Source organism: Lutra lutra, chromosome 9 (assembly GCF_902655055.1).
Source record: "Lutra lutra chromosome 9, mLutLut1.2, whole genome shotgun sequence".
NCBI lineage: Eukaryota > Metazoa > Chordata > Mammalia > Carnivora > Mustelidae > Lutra > Lutra lutra.
Window position 1 is genome coordinate 73,233,461 of NC_062286.1, and position 26,368 is coordinate 73,259,828.

Here is a 26,368-nt window from a genome sequence, read left to right on the forward strand (position 1 = left end):
GAAATAGAGTCGTTGCAGATGGAATTAGTTAGGATCCTTTTAAGAGAAGGACAAAGACACACAGAAAGAAAGCAGTCATGTGACAACAGAGGCAGATAGTGGAGAGATGTACCTACAAACTAGGAACACCAAAGACTGTGGGCAAACACTGGGAAGCTGGAAAAAGCAAGGAAGAAATTCCCCCCTTCAGGTTTCAGAGGGAGTTTGGCTATGTCAACACCCTTATTTCAAACTTCTAACAAAATGTCAAATTGAGACAATTCATTCCTGTTATTTCAGGAATGAAATATGTTTCTCAGGTCATAGTAGTCTGTTATGGCAGTCCTAGGAAACTAATACAAGACTCAGCAGCAGAATGGAGAGAAAAAAGAAAGAATCCATGAACTTGAAAATAGAACAACAGCCCAACTTGAGCAATGAAGACAAAAATAGACAATTGAAATATAAGTGTCTTTCTAGTCAGGAAACATAAAGGCTAGAAGAAATTGGGCTGAAAGAATGTTCAACTCGCTATCCGAAAGGCAGTGGTAATACCATTCAGGGAAAAAAGGGAAAATAAAAATGTTCTCAAATGGAAAAAAAAAAAAAAAAAACCCTAAGATTATTTATCACCAGCAAAACTATCCTAAAAGACTGGCTAAAGGAAGTTCTTGAAATAGAAAGGAAATGATAAAAGGAAGAATATAGGGCGCCTGGGTATCTCAGTCCTTAAGCATCTGCCTTCCGCTCAGGTCATCAGGGAGCCTGTTTTTCCCTCTCCCACTTCCCCTGCTTGTGTTGCCTCTCTCCCTGTCTTTCTCTCTGTCAAATAAATAAATAACATATTTTTTTAAAAAAAGAAAAGAAAAGAACAAAAGGAACAATATAAGGAAGGAAGGAAGGAAGGAAGAAGTGAAAGAAGAGAAAAAAGAAAAGAAAAAATGATTAAATGTAGTAGACTTCCTTTTCTTGCCTTTCTGAGTGTGTTTCACAGTTGAGGCGAAAATTGTAACATTGCCTTATATAGTTCTCAAATTCTATTATCAATGGAGAAAGATAGAGGAAGATAAGGTTTCTTCAATTCAAAATACCACTAGAACTGGAAAAACATTGACGGATAAGTCATGTATGTATAATGTAATACCCAGAGCAACCACTAGCAAAAGCTACACAAAGAAATACACTCGAAAATACTACAGATAAATCAAAATGGAATTCTAAAAAAAAAAAAAAATGTGCACAAGTAACTAACAGAAAATAAAAGAGAAATAAAGAACAGAGGGAAGAAACAGAAAAAGAAAGGCACAGACCAGCATTGGCAAGAACTACACAGGTAAATGGTGCAGCTACTTTGGAAAATAGTTCAGCAGTTTCTGGGGGAAAAAATAAATTTACCATATGACCCAGCCATCCCACTCATACCCGAGAGAAATGAAAACATGTCCACACAAACACTGATACATGAATGTTCATTGCCGCACTGTTGATAATAGCAAAAAAAACTGGGGAAAACCCAAATGACCATCAAATGAGAAATGAGTAAATAAAATGTAGTATAGCCATACAATGAAATACTATTTGACAATAAAAAGGAATGAAGCACTGATATGTACATGAATCTAGATGAACACAGATACACAATATTGATGAGCCTCTGAAATGCGATACTAAGTTTAAAAAGCCAGAGACAAAAAACTTATACTATTTATTTATGTGAAAGGTTCAGAAAAGGCAAATATATAGAGACAGAAATTAGACTAATGGTTGCCTGGGACTGGGATGAAAATAGGAAGTGTCTGAAGGGACACTTATGTGGCTCAGTTGGTTAAAGGTCTGCCTTCAGTTCAGGTCATGATCTCGTGGTCCTGGGATGGCGCCCAGAGTTGGGCTCTGAGCTCAGCTGGGAGTCTGCTTCTGCCTCTCACTGCACCCCCCACTTGTGCACTCGTGCACTCTCTCTCTCTCTCTTTCTCTTTCAAATAAATAAATAAAATATTTTTAAAAGAATAAAAAGAAGTGACTGAAAATGGACTCAAGGAAGTTTGGGGGAATTTAGAAGTGTTGTAAAATTGATTGTGGGTAATAGTTACACAATGCTGTGAATGCACTAAAAATCTTTGAATTGTACAGTTAAAACAGGTGAATATTGTGAGACCCAGTCATCAAAAAAGCTGTTAAAAAGGATCAAGGAATCAGGGAGGCTCTCTTCTCTAGGGTGGACCTAATTTATTTTTTAATTACGGTAAAACACACCATAAAATGTTCCATCTTAACCATTTTTTCAAAGATTTTATTTACTTTAGAGGAGAGAGTGTGGGTGAATGAGTTGGGGTAGTGCAGAAGGAGATAATCTCAAGCAGCAGACTCCCCACTGAGCACAGAGCCCAGGCGTGGGGCTCTATCACACAACCCTGAAATCATGACCTCAGTTGAAACCAAGAGTGGGACACTGGGCCAACCAGGCACAACCCCCACCCCCAACCATTCTTAAGTACACAGCTCAGTAGCATTAAGCCCCTCCCCACTGTTGTGCAACTATCACCACCATCCATGTCTGTAAGTCTTTTCATCCTGCAAAACTGAAACTCTGTACCCACTAAACAGTTAACTCTTCATTTTAACTTAGAATTGCATTTTATCCTTATGGGGCAGGCCTAGGAAATTAAGTGCCTGGTGTTATTTCAAATGCAAGACAAAAACCTTCTGAAGCTACCAAATGGTTCCAAAATATGTTTAACAAAAGACAGATACACTCATTTCACAACCCAAAATACCACTTTATTGGATGTTGGGTACTAAATGAGAAAACATGACCCCTGGCACAGAAGAGGTGCTAAAAGCCTAAAGGTGCTTCCTCTTCATTTCCAGCAGCTTTCAAAAATAAGATTAAATCAAATTTTAAAACAAACACTTTACTTTTTTCAATCCCTTGAAGATATATGTGTGTTTATTATGAAAAAATATATTTCTAAGTGTGATAGATTTTAAATTTCTTGAGGACTGAGGCTGCATGTTATTATCCTTATATGCCCCCCTGAGCTCCTAGCATAATACCTCCTCTGCAGAAAGCATTCATTAAATGTTATTGATTTGATATTATCATTAAACTGCTATAAAACAGAATTTCTATCCTACTGAGGGGGTGGGGGAGAACAGGGACCAAAAATGAAACTATCCATAGGAGAAGTAATGATATCTCCATTCATTCATTCAATATTTTTTATTCGACATGTAGGTGATAAACTGGCTAAGGGATCAACACCATAGCATTGACATTGATACAAGAAATAACCTACCCACCATTCCTGAGGCTTCTTCCCAGAGAATGGGAAATTACTGTAGGCAGAGTCAACCCAATGAAAATCACAAATGGGGAGAGAGGAAAGAAAAATATGCAAGCAATTACAATGTAATGAGATTAGTACTTAAAATTACATATGAGGAGCACCTAATTTCAACAGGGAGAATCAAGAAGACTTCCTGGAGTAGGACCCCTCAACTTAGACTGTGGAATGAGTCAGGGATAAAGGAAGGGATAAAGGAAGTGTGTCCCAGGGAGAGGGTGCCGTACAAGCCAAAGCTTGGGCCGCAAGGGAGGTTAGGTTTGAGGAAATGAGAGCAGATTGATTTGGTCAGACGACAGAGAACAAGACAAGTTTAGGCAAGGCTAAGGCTGGCTGGTCGTTGTCAGGTCAGGTGCTTCCCACTGACTGCAGCGTGGAGCCTGGACTGGAGGACAGACACAAAAATCGGAGGACCAGTTACAAATCTGGAGGAAGGAAGAATTGGGGCGCCTGTGTGGCTCAGTCAGTTAAGCATCTGCGTTTGGCTCAGGACATGATCCTGGAGTCCTGGGATTGAGCCCTGCTTCAGACTCCCTGCTCAGTGGGGACCTGCTTCTTCCTTTCCCTCTGTAGCTCCCCCTGCTTGTGCTCACTCTCTCTCTCCCACACTCTCTGTCAAATAAATAAATAAAGTCTTTAAAAAACAAAAAAGGAAAGAAAGGAAGGAAGGAAGGAAGGAAGGAAAGAAGGCAGGCAAGCCTGCAGCAGAGGCCATGTCCACGGGAAGAAGGAGATCGAAGTTATTGATGTGTATCCTTTCCTGGTGCTCAATCACAGAAGGCAAAGAGGAAGAGAGGAGGAAGACCCCAAGTGACTTGAGCAACTTTACCAGAAGGGGGTGGAGATCCACTGGCAGGAAAAGGGCAGTAAAAAGAGGGCGAAAAACATCATCTCGTTTACAATTTTATCCAAGGCTACTTCTGGTCCCAGTGTGAGTTTAATATAGAATTTGTCCTTTTCCACAATGAGTACTTAGCAAAGCCTTTGAAAAGTGTTTCAGAAGGTCTCAAAATTATCCACTGGAGAGGCAGGCTCTTGGCATTTAACAATGCCACTGTTCAAAGATGCTCTTTCCTTGTCCTTTTCATGGCACTTGAGGACCTTCGGGTGGAATTCTCTCTGAACAGTGTGAAAATATCAAAATAAAGCCCCACAAAAGGCCAAGCATGGCTGCTCCCACCCCCCCAGGCAGCCACTCACAGACCTCCCACATCTTTCTCAGAGACAGGGAGCAGAAAAAGAATACATTCTACAGTATTCACAACTGGGTTTCCCCAGTCAGAACATCTGTTCCTTTAGGAATCCCAAATCACATGAATTTTCCCATCTGGGACAGTATAGTTGCTATCCAAACATTATTACCAGTAAAGAACACATAAATTAAAATATCCAACCCAGTTCTTCAAGAAAATGAGATTAAAGTCATTCCTAAAGGGCCCTTAAAGGGAGTCACAGACACCCACCCTCCATGGAAGGGTGAAAAGCTTCTGAATGCAATTCCATTTCTGGAAAAGAAACTAAAAAATAAGTGGCCTGCTTGCATCTCTGCACCCATAAACTCTGCCTTCCCTCCTGTTGCAATGGGTGAACTGCGCCTGCCCTTATCCAAACCAGCCCCTCCCTCATTAGCACCTAAGAGCTCATCCCTACTGTCTACTCAGGGATATGATCTTAGCAATTTTTCTCTCTCTCTCTGTCTTCGGCATCATCCATTTTCCTTTTGCTTCTGGATCACTGCCAACATGCAGACATCCACCACCCAGGAGCAGACCAAAGGTGGGAGAGGGGGCAGTCAGTCCTGGATGTGGGTAATGGCATGTGCATTGTCCGTAGAAAATTTACAAACAAGAATGAAAACGACTAAAAGGCAGTCGGCTTGCTCTTATCACCACACGCTGGCAATCCTAAGCCATGTCTAAAATAAGACAACTCCCACAACTCATCCCCACTCCCCAGCCCCGTATTGGTATAGTGTTCTAAACAATTCCTGCAATTACTGTTGTTTTAATAATATATATGTAAACTTCAAATCAGCTCATATTAGCTTTTTAGCATTTAACGTAACATTGTAGTCTACATAGAAGTTAATTTGAAAACCCTCCAGTTACACAGTTGGACCCAAGACACTCACGAACTCAGATGCCCGTGTTCATTTTGTGAATTCATAACAGTGCAGAGTCATTCAAACTTGCTTCGTGTGCAGTTCCTGTCTTCATTCCCTATGGTATTACAGATTCCTGGGTGTACACCATCAATTCACAGTCAAAATGATCATAAAGAAGAAGAAATAAAACTTGAGTGACTTCATTTTTTGTCATCCTGTGTGACCATTCGGAATTGCTATTTGTGTCTTTAAATTTAAAAGAGTAAAACACTGAGACGCCACACCCCCCCCAGCCCACCATCAGAAGAGAATGTGACTCTTGATCTCAGGGTTGTCAGTTTGATCCCCACGTGGGGTGTGGAGATTACTTAAAAATAAAGAAATAAATTTACAAAATGAATAAGTAAAAATACAGGAGTGAAACAGAGTGAGTATGGCAAGATGTCATATTTTTGCTGAGGAAATTTTTGTTTGGTTACTTCACACATGAAATATTTATTGTATTTGAGTAATAGGACCTTTAAAATTGAAGTTTATTCTTCTATCTTAATCATTAATTATTTTAAAATTGAAGAAGGAATTAAGCAAATAAAACATTAAATTAGCAGTTGCCTAGATTGTACCTACTGCAGATATTTCTGTATTATTAAAATTCATGTATTAGTTACTGGACAACAATTTACATATAATTTTATTACAACAGACTATAACACAGAGCCCAAGTACGAACTGTTGGGTAAATATAAAAACTACTGAATAAATAGTTGTGTTGTTTTCATCCTGCAGGGACTTGGAGGAATTTGGTGGGTGTTCACAAGATTGTGAAACCAGCAACTCGTTCATAATTGTTCTAAATTCCATTAAAAAATCTTAAGTTGAGATCTCCATACCAACGTGAAATAACATTGGCTGGTGGAAACTAACCAAGAAAAGTCCTAAGGCAAAACAAGAGATGGTTAAAGCAATGGCTGAATTTATTTTTAAATCTGTAATGCCTTCAACACCACATGCACAGCTAATGGAAACTCTGAAGAATGCAAGTGCATCCAGAACGCCTGGTTGAAACAACAGCCTGATTCAGATGACACGGGACTGAGAGCGGACAAGGAATTATTCTCGAGAAGTACTGGCAATGAGGAAGAGAAGGGAAATTTTAGCAAAAGTCAACATCAATCAGATTTAAGAAAACAATGATGAAAAAGATGGAAACTATAGACCCTACTAAGAACAAGACCAAGACTTTGGTCTTTATGGGGGAGGGGTGTTGAAAAGATCTCATCCTCACCAGCTACTGTCCCGTTGTTCCTATTTACAGCAAATCTCCTCAAAAAAGTCATCTACTCACCGTCTCCACTCCCACTTGAGTTGTCTGTCAACGTCACCGATGATTTCCACGTTACTAAATTCAATGGCCCATTCTTACTCCTCAGCTTATAAGATCAGTAGCATCCGAGGCAGCTGATTACACGTAGTCTAGCTAGCTCCTCTTTCTCCATCTCCTTTCCTGGATCATCCTTGCTTTCCTGACCTCTAAATGTTGGAGTCTGAAAGCCCACTGCTCAGACCGCTGCTGCTCTCCATGGCTCACTCCTAACTGGTCTCACCCAGTCTCGCAGTTTTAAATACTAGTGTCTCTAAACGTCCCATCTCTGGCCTGACCCTCTTTCCTGCCTGGTGTATATTTGGCTGTCTGTCTGATAGTCATCTCAAAGTCAACACAACCAAACCGGCATTTATTTCTAATCTTTCTCCCCAAACTTTCTCCCTTAACATTCTTCCCCTTCTCCATAAAAGACAGCTCCCTTTTTTAAGCTGCTCAGGCCCAAAGTCTGGGAGTCCATTTTGGTTCCCTTTCCCCTCCGCACTGAGAGCCCAATCCAATCAGTCAGCACACACTCCTGGCTCTAATTTCAGACATGTCCAGTCATGTTATCCCCCCTCACCACTCCTAGCCGCCATCACCTCTCACCGGAGTTACTTCAACAGCCTTCCAACCACACGCGGCTTCTGTCGCTACCCCCCTTCTACGTCCATGCAATCATCTTTAATGTGTAATTCAGTTCCTGTCACTCACCGGCACAAACCTTCTAGTGGCTCCTGTCTCCCTCAGAACAAAATCCAGATCCTTCCCCAAGACCACAGAACCCTGTGTGATCTGCTTCCCTCACCCACCCACAGCCTCTCTGATCTCTCCCCCAACCAGCCCTCTGTTCATCTGCTACTGCCACCCAGAAGCCGTCTGCCCTCCTCAGATTTCAGTGCCTCTACCCTAGCATTTCCCTCTGCTGGACACACCCTCCTCTGGGAGATCTTGGTGACTAGCTTCCTCACTTCTTTCAGGTCTCTGCTAGAATGTCATCTCCTCAGAGGACTTCTGAAAACCAAAATGGGTTTCAATTTTTCACCACTCTGTTGCTCCCTCCACCCCCCTCCCTGCACAGCAATGATCACAACACAATATCTGTTTATTGTCCAAATTCCCCTACTATTAAATATCCTCTACAGGAACAGGAATTCACTATTTTGCGATTGCTTAACCCCAGTATCTAGAAAAAGGCAAGCACATAATAGGCACACAATAAACATTAAAGTCAACAAGACAGTGAGTTGGAACAATGGTCACACAGCATTTTGAGGTGATTCAATGTGACCACTTAAGGCAGCCAATGCCAAACAAGCCTTCTGTACCTCAGAGTGTGGAAGATACCTTTGGGGAAGCGTGAAGTGTTTAGCTATATTCATACACCTACTCATCCTGTAGGATTTTTGGAAATATATTGTTCTAACAGGCTTTATAAGACACTGACAACATCCATCCAGAAAGATTATTATGAAAGAGCCCATCTTGAAAGGACAACGCTCATTACTGGTTTCTGAGGACTACACAGGGCGAAGGCTTGCCCCTGAGGCAAGGCAGTATGGAATATTCTCCCGAAAGCACGTATTTGCTTACCTCAGGCTAAAAGTACAATCCTGGGCTAGAGCTTTTTACAGACCACGTGCCAGTTGATACACAGCAACTAAAAACTCAGAAGTCACACAGGATATATTAGTTGTAATATTTTATAAATATTTTAAAGTAAGCAGATTTAGAGTTTATTAACTCTCATTAAACAAAAGTTGTTTGAAATCTGTTGAGAAGGAAGTCACCATTTTCCTGTCTTTTTAGTACTTAGAAATGTTTAGAGAGAAGCATGATATTTAAATCTCTGGGATGTGTAAAATTGTATTCAACAGCACTTTTAGACAGGGCATTAAGAAGAATACTTAAAGTGTTTGTCTACTGCATTAATTTTAATTATACTCCACTGGACTCACAATGCTTTGAAATGCTTTACGAAATGCCCCCAAGATCTTTTATTAATCATAATACAAGCACCATCAAACTCAAATGCTGTTTTTTTCCTAACTCTGGGTAGCAGCAGCTTGCCTGCAAGTGCCCTCTTCTGTCTCAAAAGTACACCGCAAGTTTCATCTCGGAATCCACAGCAATTCTGGGTAGTGTAACATGGGCTTTTCAGGAAAATGTCAACACACACAACCGTATTATTTAAATATGCTGTCCTCCTCGCTGAGGTTTGTCAGGCTGTTCTGGAGCAGGTAGGAGGGAAAGACGAGGGGAAAGTTGCAACCCCAGATGTTAATGGTGATTTGCTTTTCATCCCCAGGAAAGTCTCTGAGAAATGAACTTTAATCTTTCAAAAGATGGAGCAACTAACTAGTCTAATCTGTTTTCCTTTTCCTTACAGACATGATCTTAAAGGCAGAATACAACCTGTGGCTTTTATGTAAGGTACTCTTTTTAACTCAGCTATTTGCTTTCTGATTAGCAATCCTGTCTTGCTTTAAAAATTAATAATATACAGCCAAATTCATATTTAGATGCCAGTTCTAAGCAGGAAGGTGTTAATACAATTATAACCAGAAAAATCTTTTGTTTCTTGTAAACTGGGAAAATACGCAAGGAATGAGGTTGAGCCCCATGAAATTGCCATCAAGAATGGTTAAATATTGGCCACTTCTAATGGTTTCATCAAATATACCCAGCCCCTGTGCTTTGGAAGCCTGGGTAAGAAAGAGTACTAAGAGGGTCTGAGAGAGACACAGCACGACCTAGTAGACTCAGGGTGTGTCTACACACACAACAGGCAAGGTAGTCTAGGTGGAGTTGAGACAAAGGGATGGAGAATTGATTGATGGGAATTTGAGGAATTTGGTTACAAATATAATCAGTTTACGCCATTTGATTCTTTAGTTGTTCCTGCAGAACTAGAGCCAAACCCTGTTCATTCCAGTAGTGGCTAACACAGCGCTCAATGATCTGGCCACCATAAAGTTTATTTCCTGATGCAGTTTGGAGATTTAACTTCTCTAGCTAGATAAAAATTGAATTTCAACACAAGGCAGCTTTCTTACAAAAAGGGCAGGTAGAGAAATTGTTAAGTTGGTTTTAGCTGATACATCTTCCCAACTTCTATGGCCTACCCCCGTCACCCGCCCCAACACATAACTTATCTGAAACATATTCTGTACAATCGCATAAAAATCACTTTCTAAACTGAAAAAAATTGCATTAAATAAACATGATTTCTATAATACTAGTTGCCAACGTTTGAAAATTCCTTAGGATTCTCCTGCGGACAAAGTGCATAAGTTGTCAGGAAAAACTGGCAAAGACTTTTGACAGCAGGTACCCTATTAGCTCATTTATTCAGGTTATCAACACCTTTTGTTTTCTTTGAGTTATTTTCCAACTCTGTAAATTTTAGAGAATGGATATTAATGCACATGATCTTTGTCCATACAAATGCAAATAAATTGTGTGGGGGTAGGGAAAATTGATTATTGATTATTGCCTTATGGATAGATCCATTCTGCATCTATTTGTAAATTGATTTCAGAATGCTTACTGCTTCTAAGCATCTCTGCTCTTTGAATCGTCCTCGAAACCAGCTATAACATCTTACCAGTTCCCTCATTAGCTAATGAGTTAACTAAAACCTTGAACACATACTCATATTATTTCTTTACAAGGTAACAACTAGACCCTCTTTTAAAAATCATCCTTTAACATCACAGATTGTAGTTGATGGTGCTGTTTTTCCAGGATGTGCCAAGATGTCACGTTCACTGAACTCCTTCATAATGAAGCAGTATACATTTGCCTGACAGAGACTCAATTATTTAAGATCCTTGAAATGGAATTCATGCCTTAAAAAGAAAAATTAAAAAAAAAAAAATAGCCCCAGACCTTGCTAAAAAGATATAAGTCCACCGCACAGCAAGAAGCATTTGAAATACATCTTTAATTTTTAAAAATCAATATGCAATCTACAAAATACTTTGTTACATGATTATTAAGGCTCTATCTGTTCTCTATTTGTATTGTTATGACATAAAAATCATATTTTGAGTAAGACATAATAATGCTGAGTTATTATTAAGGAAGGCCTTCTAACTGAATTTGTAAGAAAAAAGGGCTGTATCATAAGTACAGCTCCAGAATGAAGGAAACTAAAACCCTAAAACTGTCTAATGTATAAATCAGGTCAAAAATTCCAACCTTTATTTTTGTGTTGGGAAGTAATTATTTTTATACATTTTTAATGGATCAACTATTTTTCTTCCCATAGAAAAAGGAAATGTACTTAAATTCAGACCTATACAATTGATCGGGTAACCATCAAGCCATGAATTCATTTACGTGGTTAATCTGATCCTTTGACTAGTAAGGCAACCAGATCAGAAAAATGAGGGCAGAGCAACTCGTCTCAGACTGGTCAACTCCTTGGAACTCCACCAGTGTGTCCATCAAACAACTGATCCCCAAACAGTCCAACTCATAAAGAGTGGATCTAAAGTACTTAAATTAAAATGTTAAAAAGGAGTAGCTCCTCCTTCACTCACATCCTTCCTCCCTTCCCAATCTTAAAAGCAGGGGTTTTGTGATTGTTTTGAAGATTAACATTTACTTTCTGACGAAGGCAATTTCACTTCTTAATTTGTAAGTCTAAATGAATTTTACCAGATTTTTCACTTAGAGCACCATGGTCACATTTGACCTTCTGCCATTTCTGAGGTCAGAAGAATTGTATTAAAAAGCCTCTCCTTCCTTCATAGAATGTTAATTTAATGCTAAGTAATGAATATTTAAGGATCCTAATAGATGTGCAAATTAACAATTATGCTGTAGCACCCTGCTGTTCATGCTATCAACCTTTGCATTGCTGCAGAAACTCAATTTGGTCTTCAGTCAGCCTTTTGTTACTAATATTTTCAACACGGAATCTTGAGATGCTCCTGAAGGCTGGATGGCTGCTGGGTAAATGACCCCAGCAGTGGGGTACCCATCAATTCTGGGCAACCTGTGGAACATGAGGGGTGATTCACTGAACCCTTTGCTGAAATTATTTGGAGGTGTAAATATTCATTAAGTTCATCTGAATCAGACCCTGAGTTCTTTATGGGCAGGATGCCATAGAACAGATTTAAAAGGAAAGGCAGTAGTTAACCCAGCTGACTTCCTTAGGATCATGGAGCAGCATCCGGTCTAGCCTGCCTCCATATTTGTTCTGAGCTGACTGAAGTCACTCCAGAATGTGCCACACCAGCTGATGGGGAAAGACAGTGGATTTTTTTTTTTTTTTAAATGACACACACACAGATTCAGGATCCTACGCATCCACAGTGAGTCTGAAACATGTGACATTACGACCAATGCATCAAGTGAAGTTAAGAAGAACAAGAAAATTTTAACAGCCAACCTTTGCATCTTTTGACTTTAAGGTATAATAATGAAGAGCAATAAAATCCACTGATTGATACAGACCATCGTAAGTGTTTGTTTTAATCTGTTCCTGAACAGATTAAAATGAATGTAAATACAACATTAAATAAAACATGTGACATCGAGTCTGTGCACCAACAAATAAATGCTGTTTGGAAGAACATTATTGTATCATCAGCTTTGACTCAAAACAAATCTGGTAAATAGAGAAACATGCCTCCTAATCATATTTAAGATTTAATACAAATTGAAGGTGTAGTAATACCCCAAGGATTACTTTGTTTTTCCAGACTAAAAAATATGTAGACTATAAAATTCATAAATCTAAGCCTTACTTTTCACTGTAAATACTGTAAGAAAATTATAAACAGAATTATAACTGCTAATGCCATTGGCTTTTTATTAGAAACCCGAAGCAAAAAAAAGACAAAGAAACCCCAAGCATTTACCTGACTTTGAAGAATAGAAACATCACCACTTAAAAATCCAGGTAAAATAACTAGTGTCTCATTTTCTTTACCTTTTAAAGAGAAATACTCTAAAGTAAGCAGAATTAGCATACATAGCAGAATAGCAGAACCAGCATAAAATAATCATAATGTGATTTAGAATTCTACTCAAGAGAGGCTTTGTGTTAATTACAAATAATACTTTTATCAAAAATACATTCTTAGAGTCTGTACTTTTGGGAGACAATATTCATGAACTTTAAAAATTCATCTCTAATATACATAAATATTTTAACTAGTGTCCAATACCATTCCATTCTGAAAGGAATCTCTCCAAGCAAAAGGCAATATGTCTTACTGACTTGTACTAAAATATGTATATCCCCAGAAATAACTTCTTTGCAACAACACACCAGAATACAAATATATTTTGAAAATGCTAACACCATGGGGGAAAGACAGGTACCAAATACAGTCGATGATTACTCACCAATGTAGTATGGGCACAGGAAGATAAATTACTCAAAATCACAGTACTTCCACATCACCACTTTAACCTGTGGTTTTGGCATCACCCCACACCTAGCCACATTCCAGAGACAAGCAAGAGGAAAGATGGAGTATTTCCACTACGTCTCCTTTGACGGCCTCACCCTCCAGTAGAGGAGCTAACAGAGCAAGAAGAGATGGGGACTAGAAGATGATAAATATGGCCCCCAGGTGACCCAGAGTGCAAAACACTTAGCCACTGAGTAATTAAAAATCCAAAACCCTCTCGCCAAGCTGGCTGTCCGGTAACACATTAAAACTTAGAGTTTTAATGGGAAGCAAAAACATCATACAAATGATAGACATTTTAGATGAAACCCCTAGAACACAAACATTATCAAAAGCATAAAATATTGTTCGGTTTCAGGTCTTCACTTCTCGAAACATGGCCACTGGACCTGTCCCAGGCCCACTATTCTGAAATCACTCCCAGTACACAGAAGCAGATCTGCGTGTGGTTTCTGTGAATGACATATTTGAAAAGTAGGTCGTCATTCCTCTTGCTACTCCTACTGAGTTACGCAGTCACCAGCTCTGTCTGCGTCTTCTCCATCGATTTTAATCCTCTTCTTTTCTATTTCAACCTGTATGCAAAAGCAAAACATGGCGGCAGTAACCAACACAATACTAACCCTGCTGGCTTCTACTTCGCGCCTGACATGGGAACTGAAGCCACCGCCTCCTCTGGACACAGACGATGCCCCCACTGTCTCATGCTAGCTCGTAGTGAGCCAGCCTTCTCTCTTCTTGGGCAAAAAAGCCCCCCAAACCCTTCCCTCCAGGGAAGAGGACTGAAACTCTCCTCCCCTTCAAAGTCAGACAGAGGGTTTAGAAAATAGACACAGAATACACATATTGATAAGACCTTTAGAATCCTGGCCAGACATGCAATCAATTATACCCCTAAGTATCACATCTGTAGCCTTTGGCCCACTTGAGATTTATAACCCACCCCAAATCCTCTCATTAATATGAACTACTTTACAAGCTAGTAAACCAGCTGGACAGAACCATCTACCTGCCCCTCATCTTCTTCATCGCATCTCAAATGTTACCTCATCACAGAGGCCCCCCTGGACCACATGACATAAGGACGCTCTCCATCATTCTCTCTCTCAGTCCCCTATTTTATTCTCTTCTTAGAATCTGTCCCTCTTGGAAAAATCTTTATCTGTTTACAAATAATGTTTGTTTCCCTGCTAGAAGATGTGTGTTGCGAGGACAGGGACTTGTCTCTTGCTCACGTTTGTGTCTCTAACATCCAGAGTGGTACCTGGCACTTTGAAATTGCTCAATAAATCCTTATGAAATGGAAGGTAACATTTTGAAACTGTCACCAAGTGACAAGCGTTAGTAAATGCTGTTAAAGCAGTAGACTTTGTTCTGTAGTTTTGGGCTGTCCTCTAAAACAATAGGAAACTGGAACAGCCCATGCATAGGAAAAGAGGTATAAATGAATTCTCCATTGTACTTGACCCAAATTTCAGTCACACATAATACTTATGTATCTAGTGTGACCAGTCAGGGTCTCCAAGAAGCAGACTCTGAGATGGAGACTGGTGTGTAGAAAGCATACTGGGGAGTGCTGTCAGGGTTGGCACCTGTGGGGGAAGGAAGGGAATGGAAGGAAACAGACAGAAGTTGGGCTGCAATGCAATCACCATAAAGGCTTCAGCCAATCCCCCAGGGTGAGCTGGAGCTAGGAGGGGTGTGGAATTACCCCAAGCTGAGGCAAGAGGGTCTTGATACACCTGTATCCACAGAAAGAGGGTGTGACCTGAGGCAAGGCAGTTTTCTTCAGCAGGGCAATTTCCAGCTGCTGGAAGAGTTAAGTCCTAGGTCCCAAAGGGGCTCCATACAAGGGCACTCACCCATCAATAATTTTATCAATAGTTTAAAAAAAAAAATCACCAGACCCAAACACATAGGCATATAAACAGATGGCCCAAAATAAAAAAAGAAAAAGAAAACCCTGACTTATATTACTGTATTATAAAACCACCAGTTGGGGGCGCCTGGGTGGCTCAGTGGGTTAAGCCGCTGCCTTCGGCTCAGGTCATGATCCCAGGTCCTGGGTTCGAGCCCCACATCGGGCTTTCTGCTCAGCAGAGAGCCTGCTTACTCCTCTCTCTCTGCCTGCCTCTCTGCTTACTTGTGATTTCTCTCTGTCAAATAAATAAATAAAATCTTTAAAAAATAAAAAAATAAAAAAATAAAACCACCAGTTGGTGTTAATGATGTTATACATAATCACACCACTTCAAGATACTGTGGGAAATCTGTGGCAGAGGTTATCTCTGTATCTACTAACTTCAAAGATGAGAAGGAAAAGCAAGTTTAGAAATAGGTGCAAGTGTATGTCACTCTTTAACTTATCTGGCATAAAAATGCAAAAGAGCCAATGGTGAACATTTAAAACTGTTGTAATAGAGTAACTCAGCATTTCCCAACAGGTGCACCACAGAGGACTATTCTGGAAGACACTGATGGGTGTTCTACATATACATGCCCATAAGGACAAGATTCTATAATCAATGAGTTGGGAGAAATTAAGTCTAACAAGTTTCTTTATTGCAGAACTTTTCAGTCTTTATTTAGCATTAACTTAATGTACGGCAATCCCCAACTTATTTTTTTCTTGGATCATTATATGTACTCCAAAGAACACACCTTGAGAAATGCTATTCTAACATAATTCTATCACATAGATGCTTTTGAAATGTGAATTTGCTTTTAATGCCCTATTCTTTGAGAACAGAATTAAGTAGCACTATGTACTGAGGCTCCTGATTTCTAGAACTGAGAGAAATTTGGCTCACTGGTTACCAACAAGTTTCCATGACTGGGCTCTTTTCTAGGTCAAATAAACACACATACATATACACATACATAATCATTGACAAGGGCAAAACAGACATCTCAAGCCAATCAGGTCATAGCTCCAGAAGCCTCAATTTGAACCAAAGTAGGAGGATATACCTGAATGTTGTAGCAAGCTCGCTGATGAACATGCTTCTGTGGCTGGACATCACTCTCCACCCCCAGAGACCTGACCTCTGTCCTCGAGGCACAGGTGTCCAGAATTCCAAATTGAACAGTAGCAAATGGATACCAATCAGAGGGAATTTCTTGGTCTGATCCAAGTTCTAGTTTGTATGACAAGCAATGGGGATGATCAGGACCTTGAAGAAAAAAATCAAATGGTCAAAGTACGTCAATGGCCATTGAACATTTCTCTTAAACATAAGAAGCACTTGTCCCTCTCTTTAATATACAATTCCATTAGCACTACGGCAGTGTAAGTTTTGTTTAGATAACATACTACCAAAACTCACCAACTAGCGAGTTTTTGCACCAACTAGTGGAAATCTATCTGCATTTTTTTTTTTAAATTTATTTGTCAGAGAGCAAGAGCAAGCACAGGCAGACAGAATGGCAGGCAGAGGCAGAGGGAGAAGCAGGTTCCCTGACGAGCAAGGAGCCCGATGCGGGACTCGATCCCAGGACGCTGGGATCATGACCTGAGCCGAAGGCAGCCGCTTAACCAACTGAGCCACCCAGGCGTCCCTCTATCTGCATTTTTAAAGTACCAGCTTTAAAATAAGTACAAGTTCATTACTATATATACATTAACTCCTAAAGTGTTTTTAATTAAGAGTATGTTAAGTTTCTTTAATTAAATGACTAATACTGGTATTAAGCATCATTAATTGGCTATAATGTACACAGGATATGTTGGCCAAAAAAAAAAAAAAAAACCTTTTCCCTTAAGTAAATTAAAAAGCTCTTACAATAAGTCTTACCTTATTAATTTCCTTACTACTCTGTTTCTTAAGAGGTAATGCAAAGGTAAACTTCAGCCCAAACTGGGTCACATTATTAAAAATTCTAATTTTTTTAAGTGAAACTAATTCAAGTTTTATTATATTTTAGAAACTACTGTAGGCCAAGAACTCTTTCTTCAGTAGAACAGATGATGTTTTACTGCTGTAATTCTTGCTCACCACCCCTCAAAAGCTTTGCCTAGAACAAATGCACACTGAGAGATGGGCGTATTGCTTCCAGTGTTTTAATCTAATATTTGCTTCCACTTAATTCAATTTGCCAGGCTTTGAGCATCTACTCTATGCTAGGCTGGGCTTGGTGCCAGACCCAGGGATATTGGATATACCCAAAGATTTTAAGTAGGGTCTTGTAACCTGTGTGTGCACACGTGCCTATGTTACAATGGAGTAAAAAAATGTTTCCAACGCAATCACTGTTGTAAGTCTACAAAGTTCCCTGATTCTCTTGTGTTGTCCACAGCATCTACATATCTAATGCAGTTATCTTTATTTAAATAAATGTATGAGATGACAACTATTTGAAAAGCCAGATTAAATTACTTTACCACTGCCACACCTTGAGAAAGAATATTTCCATCAGAATACAGCTTGAGGCACAAAAAGCAAGAGTTTAAAGGATTTCACTTAATTCTTAAAAGATAAATTGCCTTTCACTCCTTACAACCTGTTCCTTGTAGAGAGACTAATAGAATTCTAAGGCTGTAAAAAGCCTTGAGAAGTCATCAATCAATTAACCAACAGATGCTCATTAGACATCTTCACCACTTACAGGGAGGACAGGATGACCATGGCCTCTGAGGTGCTCTAAGCTACCCAGATCACTGCAGGCAAGTGATAACTTTATTCACACACACACACACACACACACACACACACACACACACACACACGGGCTGGGGGGGTGCGGATTCCAAAATCTATTACCCTTTCTTAGTCTTCTGTCTGCAGCAAGGAGGCAGTAAATTTATTTAAACTAAACTCAGGCACTCTTACATCCTTTATGGCACAGTGGCTAAGAACATAGACACAGGACCCACATGGCCCAGAGACCAATCCCAACTCTGCTCCGTAATGGCTGTGTGATCCTAGGCAAGCTCCTTGATGTCTCTGAGCCTCTGTTTCCTCACCTGAAAATGGGAGTGATGATATTGGTGATGCTAACATGAACCTTACAGGATCGTCGTGAGGCCCGATCAAACCAGCTGGCCCACAGAGAGCACTAGACTGCGGTATGCTAGACTATATAGGACAACTGGGCAAAGTGCTATTTGATTATAAATCCACTATTATTATTTAATTACTACAATTTTGATGATGAACTGTGAAATCTACACTTTCAGAGCTGAAAATGGTATCGGAGACGTTCTAAGTTGATATTCCCATTGTAAAGGAAAGAATTCTTTTGGAACTTTTGCAACCTAATTTACTCAAAGTAAAGAGGTAGCAATATTCCAGAATATTGTTAGAAACAAATTGTTGTTAGAAACAAACAATATTGTTAGAAACAAAACTTTTTCTATCTGCTTCTCTAAAAGATTGGTAAAAACCTTCAAGTTTCTTGTCTATTTTTCCTGGCTTTTAGAAACTCGAAGTACTCTACAATGTCTAAACACATACTCCCCTTTAGATTTTTACTTCCTTGCAAAGAGGTCTTGAGTCTGTCCCAAGCACAATGCCTGGCACGTGTAAGGCTCAACGGATATTTGTCAATCACGTTATTCAATCTCAGTGCCTTCCAGCAGGGGGCACTCTTGGACTTTGGAAATTGCCACTCTCACAACTTTCTTGGGAATGCGAAAGCAAGTCACAAATTCTTTGGTGGAGTTGACATCTGGTCCCTCTTGAACCTCCTCTGAGTTTCCTCACCATCCTTCACTCCCTTCTTAGTGCTCCCACTGCCACTAGTCTTGCTTCTCTGTCAAGCTTCCCCATGTCTGCACTCCTGAATCTTTCCACAATGTATGACTAACTTCCGAAAACAAGGGATAATTCTGTCACAGTGGTGCCTGAAAACACTCCAGAAGACTGGTGAACTCCATACCCCAAAGCATGGCTCACATGGTCCTTCATGAGCTGGTTTATTTCCCTTCCACTCCCTCAGTCCCAACACTTAACTAGGATCCCCCGACCCACAGGCCTATTTCTGCTGTTTCTACCCCCGGTAGAATCCTACCGATTCTTCCACACCAAGCTGAACCATCCCCTCTTCTGCAAAGACTTCCAAATGCCCCCCGCGGTTTATCCCTCCTTTCTCTGGAATCCCCGCCCTGTGTGTTTGTTCCTGCCTATAACACAGCACACTACCACAGCACATTCACGTGCCTGCTGTCAGATCTGCCTCCCCTGCTGGGATGCTAGGTTCCTGAAGGGCGGGGAGCAGGTGTGCATCTGTGTCTCCCATGCACCAAGCCCAGAGCCTGTACCTACACGAAATTCAGTGCTGTTTGTGGACCAGCTGTGAACTATTTAGGAGGAATGGAACCTTATTCATCTTTAGCCCCAGCACCTGATGTGTACTTGGTTATAGTAAATGCTCAATAAATGTTTGACTGAATGAGTGACTACATCAACTCAGATCCCCAAATCTGCCCCCCATAACCCAGTGTTCTACTAGAAATAACTGAACTAAAACAGGGAGCAGCCTTAATTTCAAAATTTCCTTTTTTGCTTTATTATAGACACCCACGACTAAGTTACTATCCTAAAATAAATGTGGTGCCAGGACTGTCTTTTTAAAGTTCTGGACTTCTAGGGCTCAAGTCGGTTAAGCATCAGCCTTCAGCTCAGGTGATGATCCCAGAGTCCTAGGATCGAGCCCCGCATCGGGCTCCCTGCTCAGTGGGGATGCTGCTTCCCCCTCTCCCTCTGCCTGCCACTGCCCTTACTTGTGCTCTCTCTCCCTGTCAAATCAATAAATAAAGTCCTCTAAAAAAATTAATAAAAATAAAGTTCTGAGCTTCTAGATTCATTGTTTTCTTTGCAAACATTTTGCAAATGAACTGAATTTTTAATACTTGGGTTGTGTCTACTTAATTCTGAAACAGCTAGTCATGATGGCCAAATTAAACCAGCTAAAGAAATCAATTTGGGTAAAAACGAAAGGCAGTCTTATTTCAAAGAGCAGGGAGCAAAACCGAAGGAGAACGTGGTACTGGCTGAGAATACAAAAACGTTCAGGTATATTCATGCATGAGAGATCTTTAAAGGTTAATTAGGGAATCAAAGCTCTGTGAGCAATAGTTTTAACATTTGAGGTTGGTGGCTAATGTCAAAAGTCCAGCAAGGAATCCTCCCTCAGTGCCACCATCCACAAGAAAATCTGAGCTCAGAGTATTTTTTTTATGGTATTAAAAAAAATTTTCCTTAAGTTAAACTTATCTGCTAGAAATAGGCACAGAGGACACACTAAATCCACTGCCCGACTAAATGTTGCACCTCCCAGCAGGGAACTCGAGCATGGCCCCAGGGGACTGAAGTTATCATTTCTCTCAGCCTGGTTTCAACCCAAGGAGGAGGTGGAAAACACTGAAGCTACTTCACAAGAAAGTCAACTCAGGGTGTTGAATATTTACTTGAATTTTTATCAGGAAGCCGGTCTATCTTCCATATGATGGCCCGGTAGGCACTCTCATATTTTGCTGACCCCACAGTGACCTGTATAACAGGTTCAGATTCGGGTTCGTGTAAATTCCCCAGACATGCCCGGCGATTCATTTTGGCCTTCAGGGACTTCTGCCTCTGGAGGTTCATGGTCCAGAGGGCCTTGATCCACTGTGACGGGACAGGAAAGTGTATCATGATATTGTCACAGGACCTCAAGGAACTGGCACAGGATGGTCTCTGAGCCAATGAGGCCATGTTGACAAAGGCCTGAAGCTCCACATAGGCCCCCTGGACAACCACCATGGATTTGAGGGAAAAGGGAAGATCTTCCCCATTATACAAAGTCTTAAAACGCATCAGCTCAAACCGGCAGGCATCCAGCGGTACAAACTTAATGATTCTTGATTGCTCAAATTCTTGTGCTTTCACACACTTATGAAAATGATGGTCAAGAATATCAATCCCCTTCTTTTCTGGGTCTTTTTCAAAATAGCGTTCATTTCGCTTTTGCAGCTCAAGGTCATTCAAGGTCAAAAAGCATTCTGTGTTCCCATTCACAAAGCAGAGGCAACAGATTTGAGTTATGACAGCGCTTTCAACCAATTTTCCTTCTTTTTTAGTGATTTTCCCCCAAAAGTTGTCCACAATTTCCAGGGAAATTTCTTGTTCCTCGTAGTTCTTTTTTGGTTTTGAAACAGGTGGCAGCTTTGTTAGCTCCTCCTCCACGGTAGTCAGGAAGTCGAGGAAATCGTGGTACTCTGTGGACCCTAACTTCAGCATCTGGTCGATGTCTGGTTCATGAACTACTTCTGTCTTAGAGTGGTATTTCCTTTTTTCTGTGTAAGACACGTGTTCAATCTTCACAGTATGGATTTTTCCTGCTACACTAAAGTTCTCAACTTTGGGTTCAGAAAGCCGGCAATGTGGATCAAGCTGTAACTCCTTAAATGGTTTTTCTAACCCCTTCTCATAATACATTTGCAAAATTCCCCCAGGTAAGACTTTTAGAAAAATTGGTCCCCACTGACGGGAAGACATCATGTTCTTCTTCTCAGGAATTCTCAACATGAAAGACCATCCAGGTTTTGGCTGACTCCTGAAAAGTGTGTGGGGGACAAAGGAAGAGGCGGTGTCTTCAGCATACAGACACTGCATAGACAAATTTCCATATGAGTCTTGGTCCTCAGCTGATTGGAGATGTTCAAGTTTCTCACAGATGTAGTTAAATGAACCCTGATTTAAGCTTTTTTGATCGAGAGGCATCTCTTTGTCTCTTGATGGGTACACCTTTCTGCTTCCTGAATGGTCAAAGGCGAACTGGGAAGCACTGCCTTCATCTTTCCAAAATGGACTTGAAAAAGCACAGTCCTCCCGAAAACACTGAAACTGGGGGGCATCATTTTGGAACCCTAGGCTTTCAGCCTGGGGAGGGCCAACTTCATCTGGAAGACCCACTTTGGGAGCTGGATGTGTACATGAGTGGTCACTGGGTAAGGAAGCATGGGATAAACAGGTCGGTTTGGACAATACGGAAGAGCCTGCTCCTGTTGCTGTAAATGGACTGTTTGAGGATGATTCTGGGATAGGATAAAGCATATGAGTCCCTCCTTTGGGGATGCCAGGAAAACCGGGGAAGTCCTTGGTAGGTGTAGAAAGAGGAGAATTACTTGGAGGTCCTGGACTAAAGTAAAAGTCTATGATGGGAGAGGAGAGGGGGGTACTGTTGGCAGAGGAAGGTCCGCTGGGAAATTCCTTAGCACCAGAAAGGTTCAGCTTAAGTCCATTGGGCCTACAGATGCTTTGATTCTCCAGAGGTAAATTCTTTGACTTTTGAGAAGACTGAAAGGCAGAATCATCATCAAATGTGACCCAGTTGCCTGGGTTTGTGGAACACATGTTTGGAATCAGACTGTGGTCTTGTCTATGAATCAGATATGCTGTGTCTGTTAAAGGAGAAAGAGACAAGAAGAATATTAAATGATAATGGGGAGGAAATCCAAGTTACTTTAGTTCCAAGAAATAGTTAGATTTAAGAGAAATTGGGGGCAGGGAGGTGCCTGGTTGGCTCAGCTGGTATAGCATGCAACCCTTGATCTTAGAGTCGTGAATTCAAGCCCCATGTTGGGCACAGAGCTTACTTGAAAAAATAAAAATAAAAGAAAGTGCTGTCAAAACAGAAGTTCGAAATAAAAAAAAAATTAAAACAAAAGCAATCAGATTTACAGATTAACTGAGTTCAAAGAAATGCTTAAGAATTGTAACACTTCTAATGATTAAATGGATTAACAACAACAACAAAACAAGATCGAACCATATTCTGTGTACCAGAGACTCATTTGAGATTTAAGGACACACTTAGGCTGAAAGTGAAAGGATGTAAAAAGATATTCTATGCAAACAGAAACAAGAGCAGGCAGGGGTGGCCATACTGTATCAGGCAAAATAGATTTTACGTCAAAAGCTGTCACAAGAGACAAAGAATGACATTATATGATGATAAAAGGGTCAGCTCACCAGGAAGATATAACAATTACAAGTATATATAAATAAGCCAACATCAGAGCAATCAAATACATGAAGCAAACATTAAAAAACCGAAGGAAGTAATAGCAACACAATAATATCAGAGTTTCAATACCCCATCTTCAATAATGGATAGAACATCCAGATAGAAGATCAATAAGGAAACAGAGCACTTGAACAACACGATAGACCAAACAGACAACACACAACACACAAAGCAGCAGAATACCTGTTCTTCAAAGCACACACAGAATATCCTCCAGGATAGATCACATGTGAGGTCACAAAACAAGTCTTAACAAATTTAAGAAGACGGAAATTATAGCAAGTGTCTTTTCTGAACACAACCGAATGAAACTGGAAATCAACAGGAGAGAGAATGAAGAAAACTGGAAAATTCACAAATGTAGAAATTGAACACCATACTCTTGAACAACCAATAGGCCAAAGAGAAATCAAAAGGGAAATGAGAAAATATTTCAAGGTAAGCAAAGTGAAAACACAACATACCCAAACTGATGGATGTAGCAAAAGCAGCAGACAGAGTAGAGTTTATAGTGGTAAACACCTACATTAAAAAAGAAGAAAGTTCTCAAATAAACAAGCTAAACTTAAAGCTCAACAAACAAAGAAAAAGAAATACAAACTAAGCCCAAAGTTAGGAGAAGAAAAGTAAGAATAAACATTAGGGCAGAAATAAATGAAAGAAAGTAGGAAAAAAGGGAAACTAAGAGTTGGTTTGTTGTAAAAGATTGGCAAAACGGACAAGCCTTTAGCTAGACTGAGAAAAAAAGAGAAAATACTCAAAACCAGAAATGCAAGATGTGACATTAAACTTATATCACAGAAATAAAATAGTGACTATAAAGGACCACTATGAACAATTACGTGCCAGCAAGTTGGATAACCTACAAGAAATGGACAAATTCCTAGAAACATATAACCTACCATGACTGAATCATGAAGAAGTAGGAAATCTGAACAGACCTATAATTAGTAAGGAAATTGAATTGGTAGTCAAAACCTCCCAAAAAATAAAAGCTCAGGCCCAGATGGTTTCACTGGAGAATACCACCGAACACTTAAAGAAAAATTAACACCAATCCTTCTCAAGCTCGTCCAAAAAAACTAAAGAGGAGGGAACACTTCCAAACTCATTTTATGAGCCCAACTTTACTCTGATACCTAAGCCAAATATAGTACAAGCAAAGAAAAATACTATACCCCTGATGAATACAAATGCAAAAATACTCAATAAAATACTAGTACATCAACTTCAACAGCAGATTAAAAGGATCATACACCATTATCAAGTGGCATTTATCCCTGGGATGCAAGGACAGTTCAACAGATGAAAATCAATCAAAGTGATATACCACATCCACAGAACAAAGGATAAATATCACATGATCATCTCAATAGGCCCAGATATAGCATCTGACAAAACTCAACACCTTTTCATAATAAGAAGCCAACCAACCAACTAGGAAGAAGAAAATTACCTCAAAATAATAACAAAGGCCATCTATGAAAAGCCCATAATTAACATCATACACAATGGTGAAAAACTAAAAGCTTATCCTCTAATATCAGAAACAAGGTAAGGATGTTCATTCTTACCACTTCTACTCAACATGGTCCTACAAGTTCTAACATGAGCAATTAGGCAAGAAAAAGAAATAAAAGGCATCAAATCAGAAAGAAAGAAGTTATATTTTGTCTATTTACAAGTGATATGATCTTATCTATAGAAAACCCTGAAAATTACACACACACACACACACAGAGTTAGAAGTAATACACAAATTCAGCAAAGTCTCGGGATACAAAATCAACAAAAATCAATTACATTTCTATACATAAACAATTAGCAATCCAAAAAGGAAATTAAGAAAACAATCTCATGTACAATAGCATCAAAAAGAATAAAATACTTAGAAATAAATTTAACAAAAGGGGCAAAGACTTTTACACTGCAAATTAATTGCTGGAAGAAATTTAAAAAGACACAAAAAGATATCCCACATTCACAGATTGGAAGAAATAATATCATTTAAATGTCCGTACTATCCAAAGCAATCTACAGATTCAATACAATCCCTACCAAAGTCCCAATGACATTTTTTGCAGAAATGGAAAAAACTATCCAAAAAGTCACATGAAATCTCAAAGGTCTTTGAACAGTCAAAATAATCTTAAGAAAGATAAGCAAAGGTAAAGGCCTCATACTTTCTGACTTTAAAACATATTACAAAGCTCTGATATCAAAACAGTATGGTATTGGCATAAAGGTAGACATACAGACCAGAGGAACAGAGTATTAAGCCTAGAAATAAACCCACACACACGGTCAAATGACCCTCAACAAGGATGCCAAGATTATACAATGGAAAAAGTACAGTGTCTTCAACAAGCTGTGTTGGGAAAGCTGGATATCCATATGCCCAAAAAAAAAAAAAAAAAAAAAAAGACAATGGAACCTTATCTTAGACCACACACAAAAATCAACTATAAATGGATTAAAGACTTAAACATAAAACCTGAAACTATAAAACTCCTGTAAGAAAACATAGGGGAAAAGCTCAATGACATTGGTCTTAGCAATGAATTCCTGGATAGGATACCAAAGCACAAGCAGCAAAAGCAAAAACAGACAAATCGGACTACATCAGACTCAAAATCTACACAGCAAAGGAAATAATAGTGATGGGGCAACCCATCGAATGGGAGAAAATATTTGCAAACCATATATCAGATAAAGGTTTAATATTCAAAATACATAAGGAATGCCTGCTCGATAGCAAAAAAACAGAACCCCCCCCAAAAAAAATTTAAAAATGGGCAACAGATTTGAATAGACATTTCTCCAAAGAAGACATATATATAAATGGACAACAGGTATATGAAACGATGTTCAACATCACTAATCAGCACAGAAGTGCAAATCAAAACCACAGTATCACTTTATACCTAGGACAGTCATAACAAAAAACAAAAAACAAAAAACCACCCAAAATGAAAGAAAAGCAAAAAACACAAAATAACAAGTGTCGACAAGGATATGGAGAAATCAGAATCCTTATGCAATGTAATGTAAAATGAAGTGGGAATGTAAAATGAAAAACAGCATAGAGTTTCCTCAAATTAAATAGAACTACCATGTAGATGATCTAGCAATCCCACTT

At 39.6% G+C, this 26,368-nt stretch overlaps 2 protein-coding genes across 4 annotated transcripts in view; one reads left to right on the top strand and one right to left on the bottom strand.

Moving 5' to 3' along the window:
* Positions 1–8,802, top strand: part of LHCGR (luteinizing hormone/choriogonadotropin receptor) — a 137,426-nt gene extending 128,624 nt beyond the window's left edge. The window contains exon 11 of the mRNA XM_047744480.1: positions 6,214–8,802. Within this exon, the coding sequence (XP_047600436.1) occupies positions 6,214–6,301 (88 nt within the window). The 3' untranslated portion in view covers positions 6,302–8,802. The remainder of the gene's footprint in view (positions 1–6,213) is intronic.
* Positions 8,803–12,075: 3,273 nt separating this feature from the next.
* STON1 (stonin 1) overlaps positions 12,076–26,368 on the bottom strand; it is a 42,331-nt gene continuing 28,038 nt past the window's right edge. For 2 of the 3 annotated variants that reach the window (XM_047744474.1, XM_047744476.1), the window contains exons 2-4: positions 20,630–22,603; positions 16,192–16,394; positions 12,076–13,796 (exon numbers count right to left, since the gene is read on the bottom strand). In XM_047744474.1, coding sequence (XP_047600430.1) covers positions 13,722–13,796; positions 16,192–16,394; positions 20,630–22,556 — 2,205 coding nt within the window. In that variant the 5' untranslated portion in view covers positions 22,557–22,603 and the 3' untranslated portion in view covers positions 12,076–13,721. The remainder of the gene's footprint in view (positions 13,797–16,191; positions 16,395–20,629; positions 22,604–26,368) is intronic. The other variant, XM_047744475.1, reaches the window with a different exon arrangement.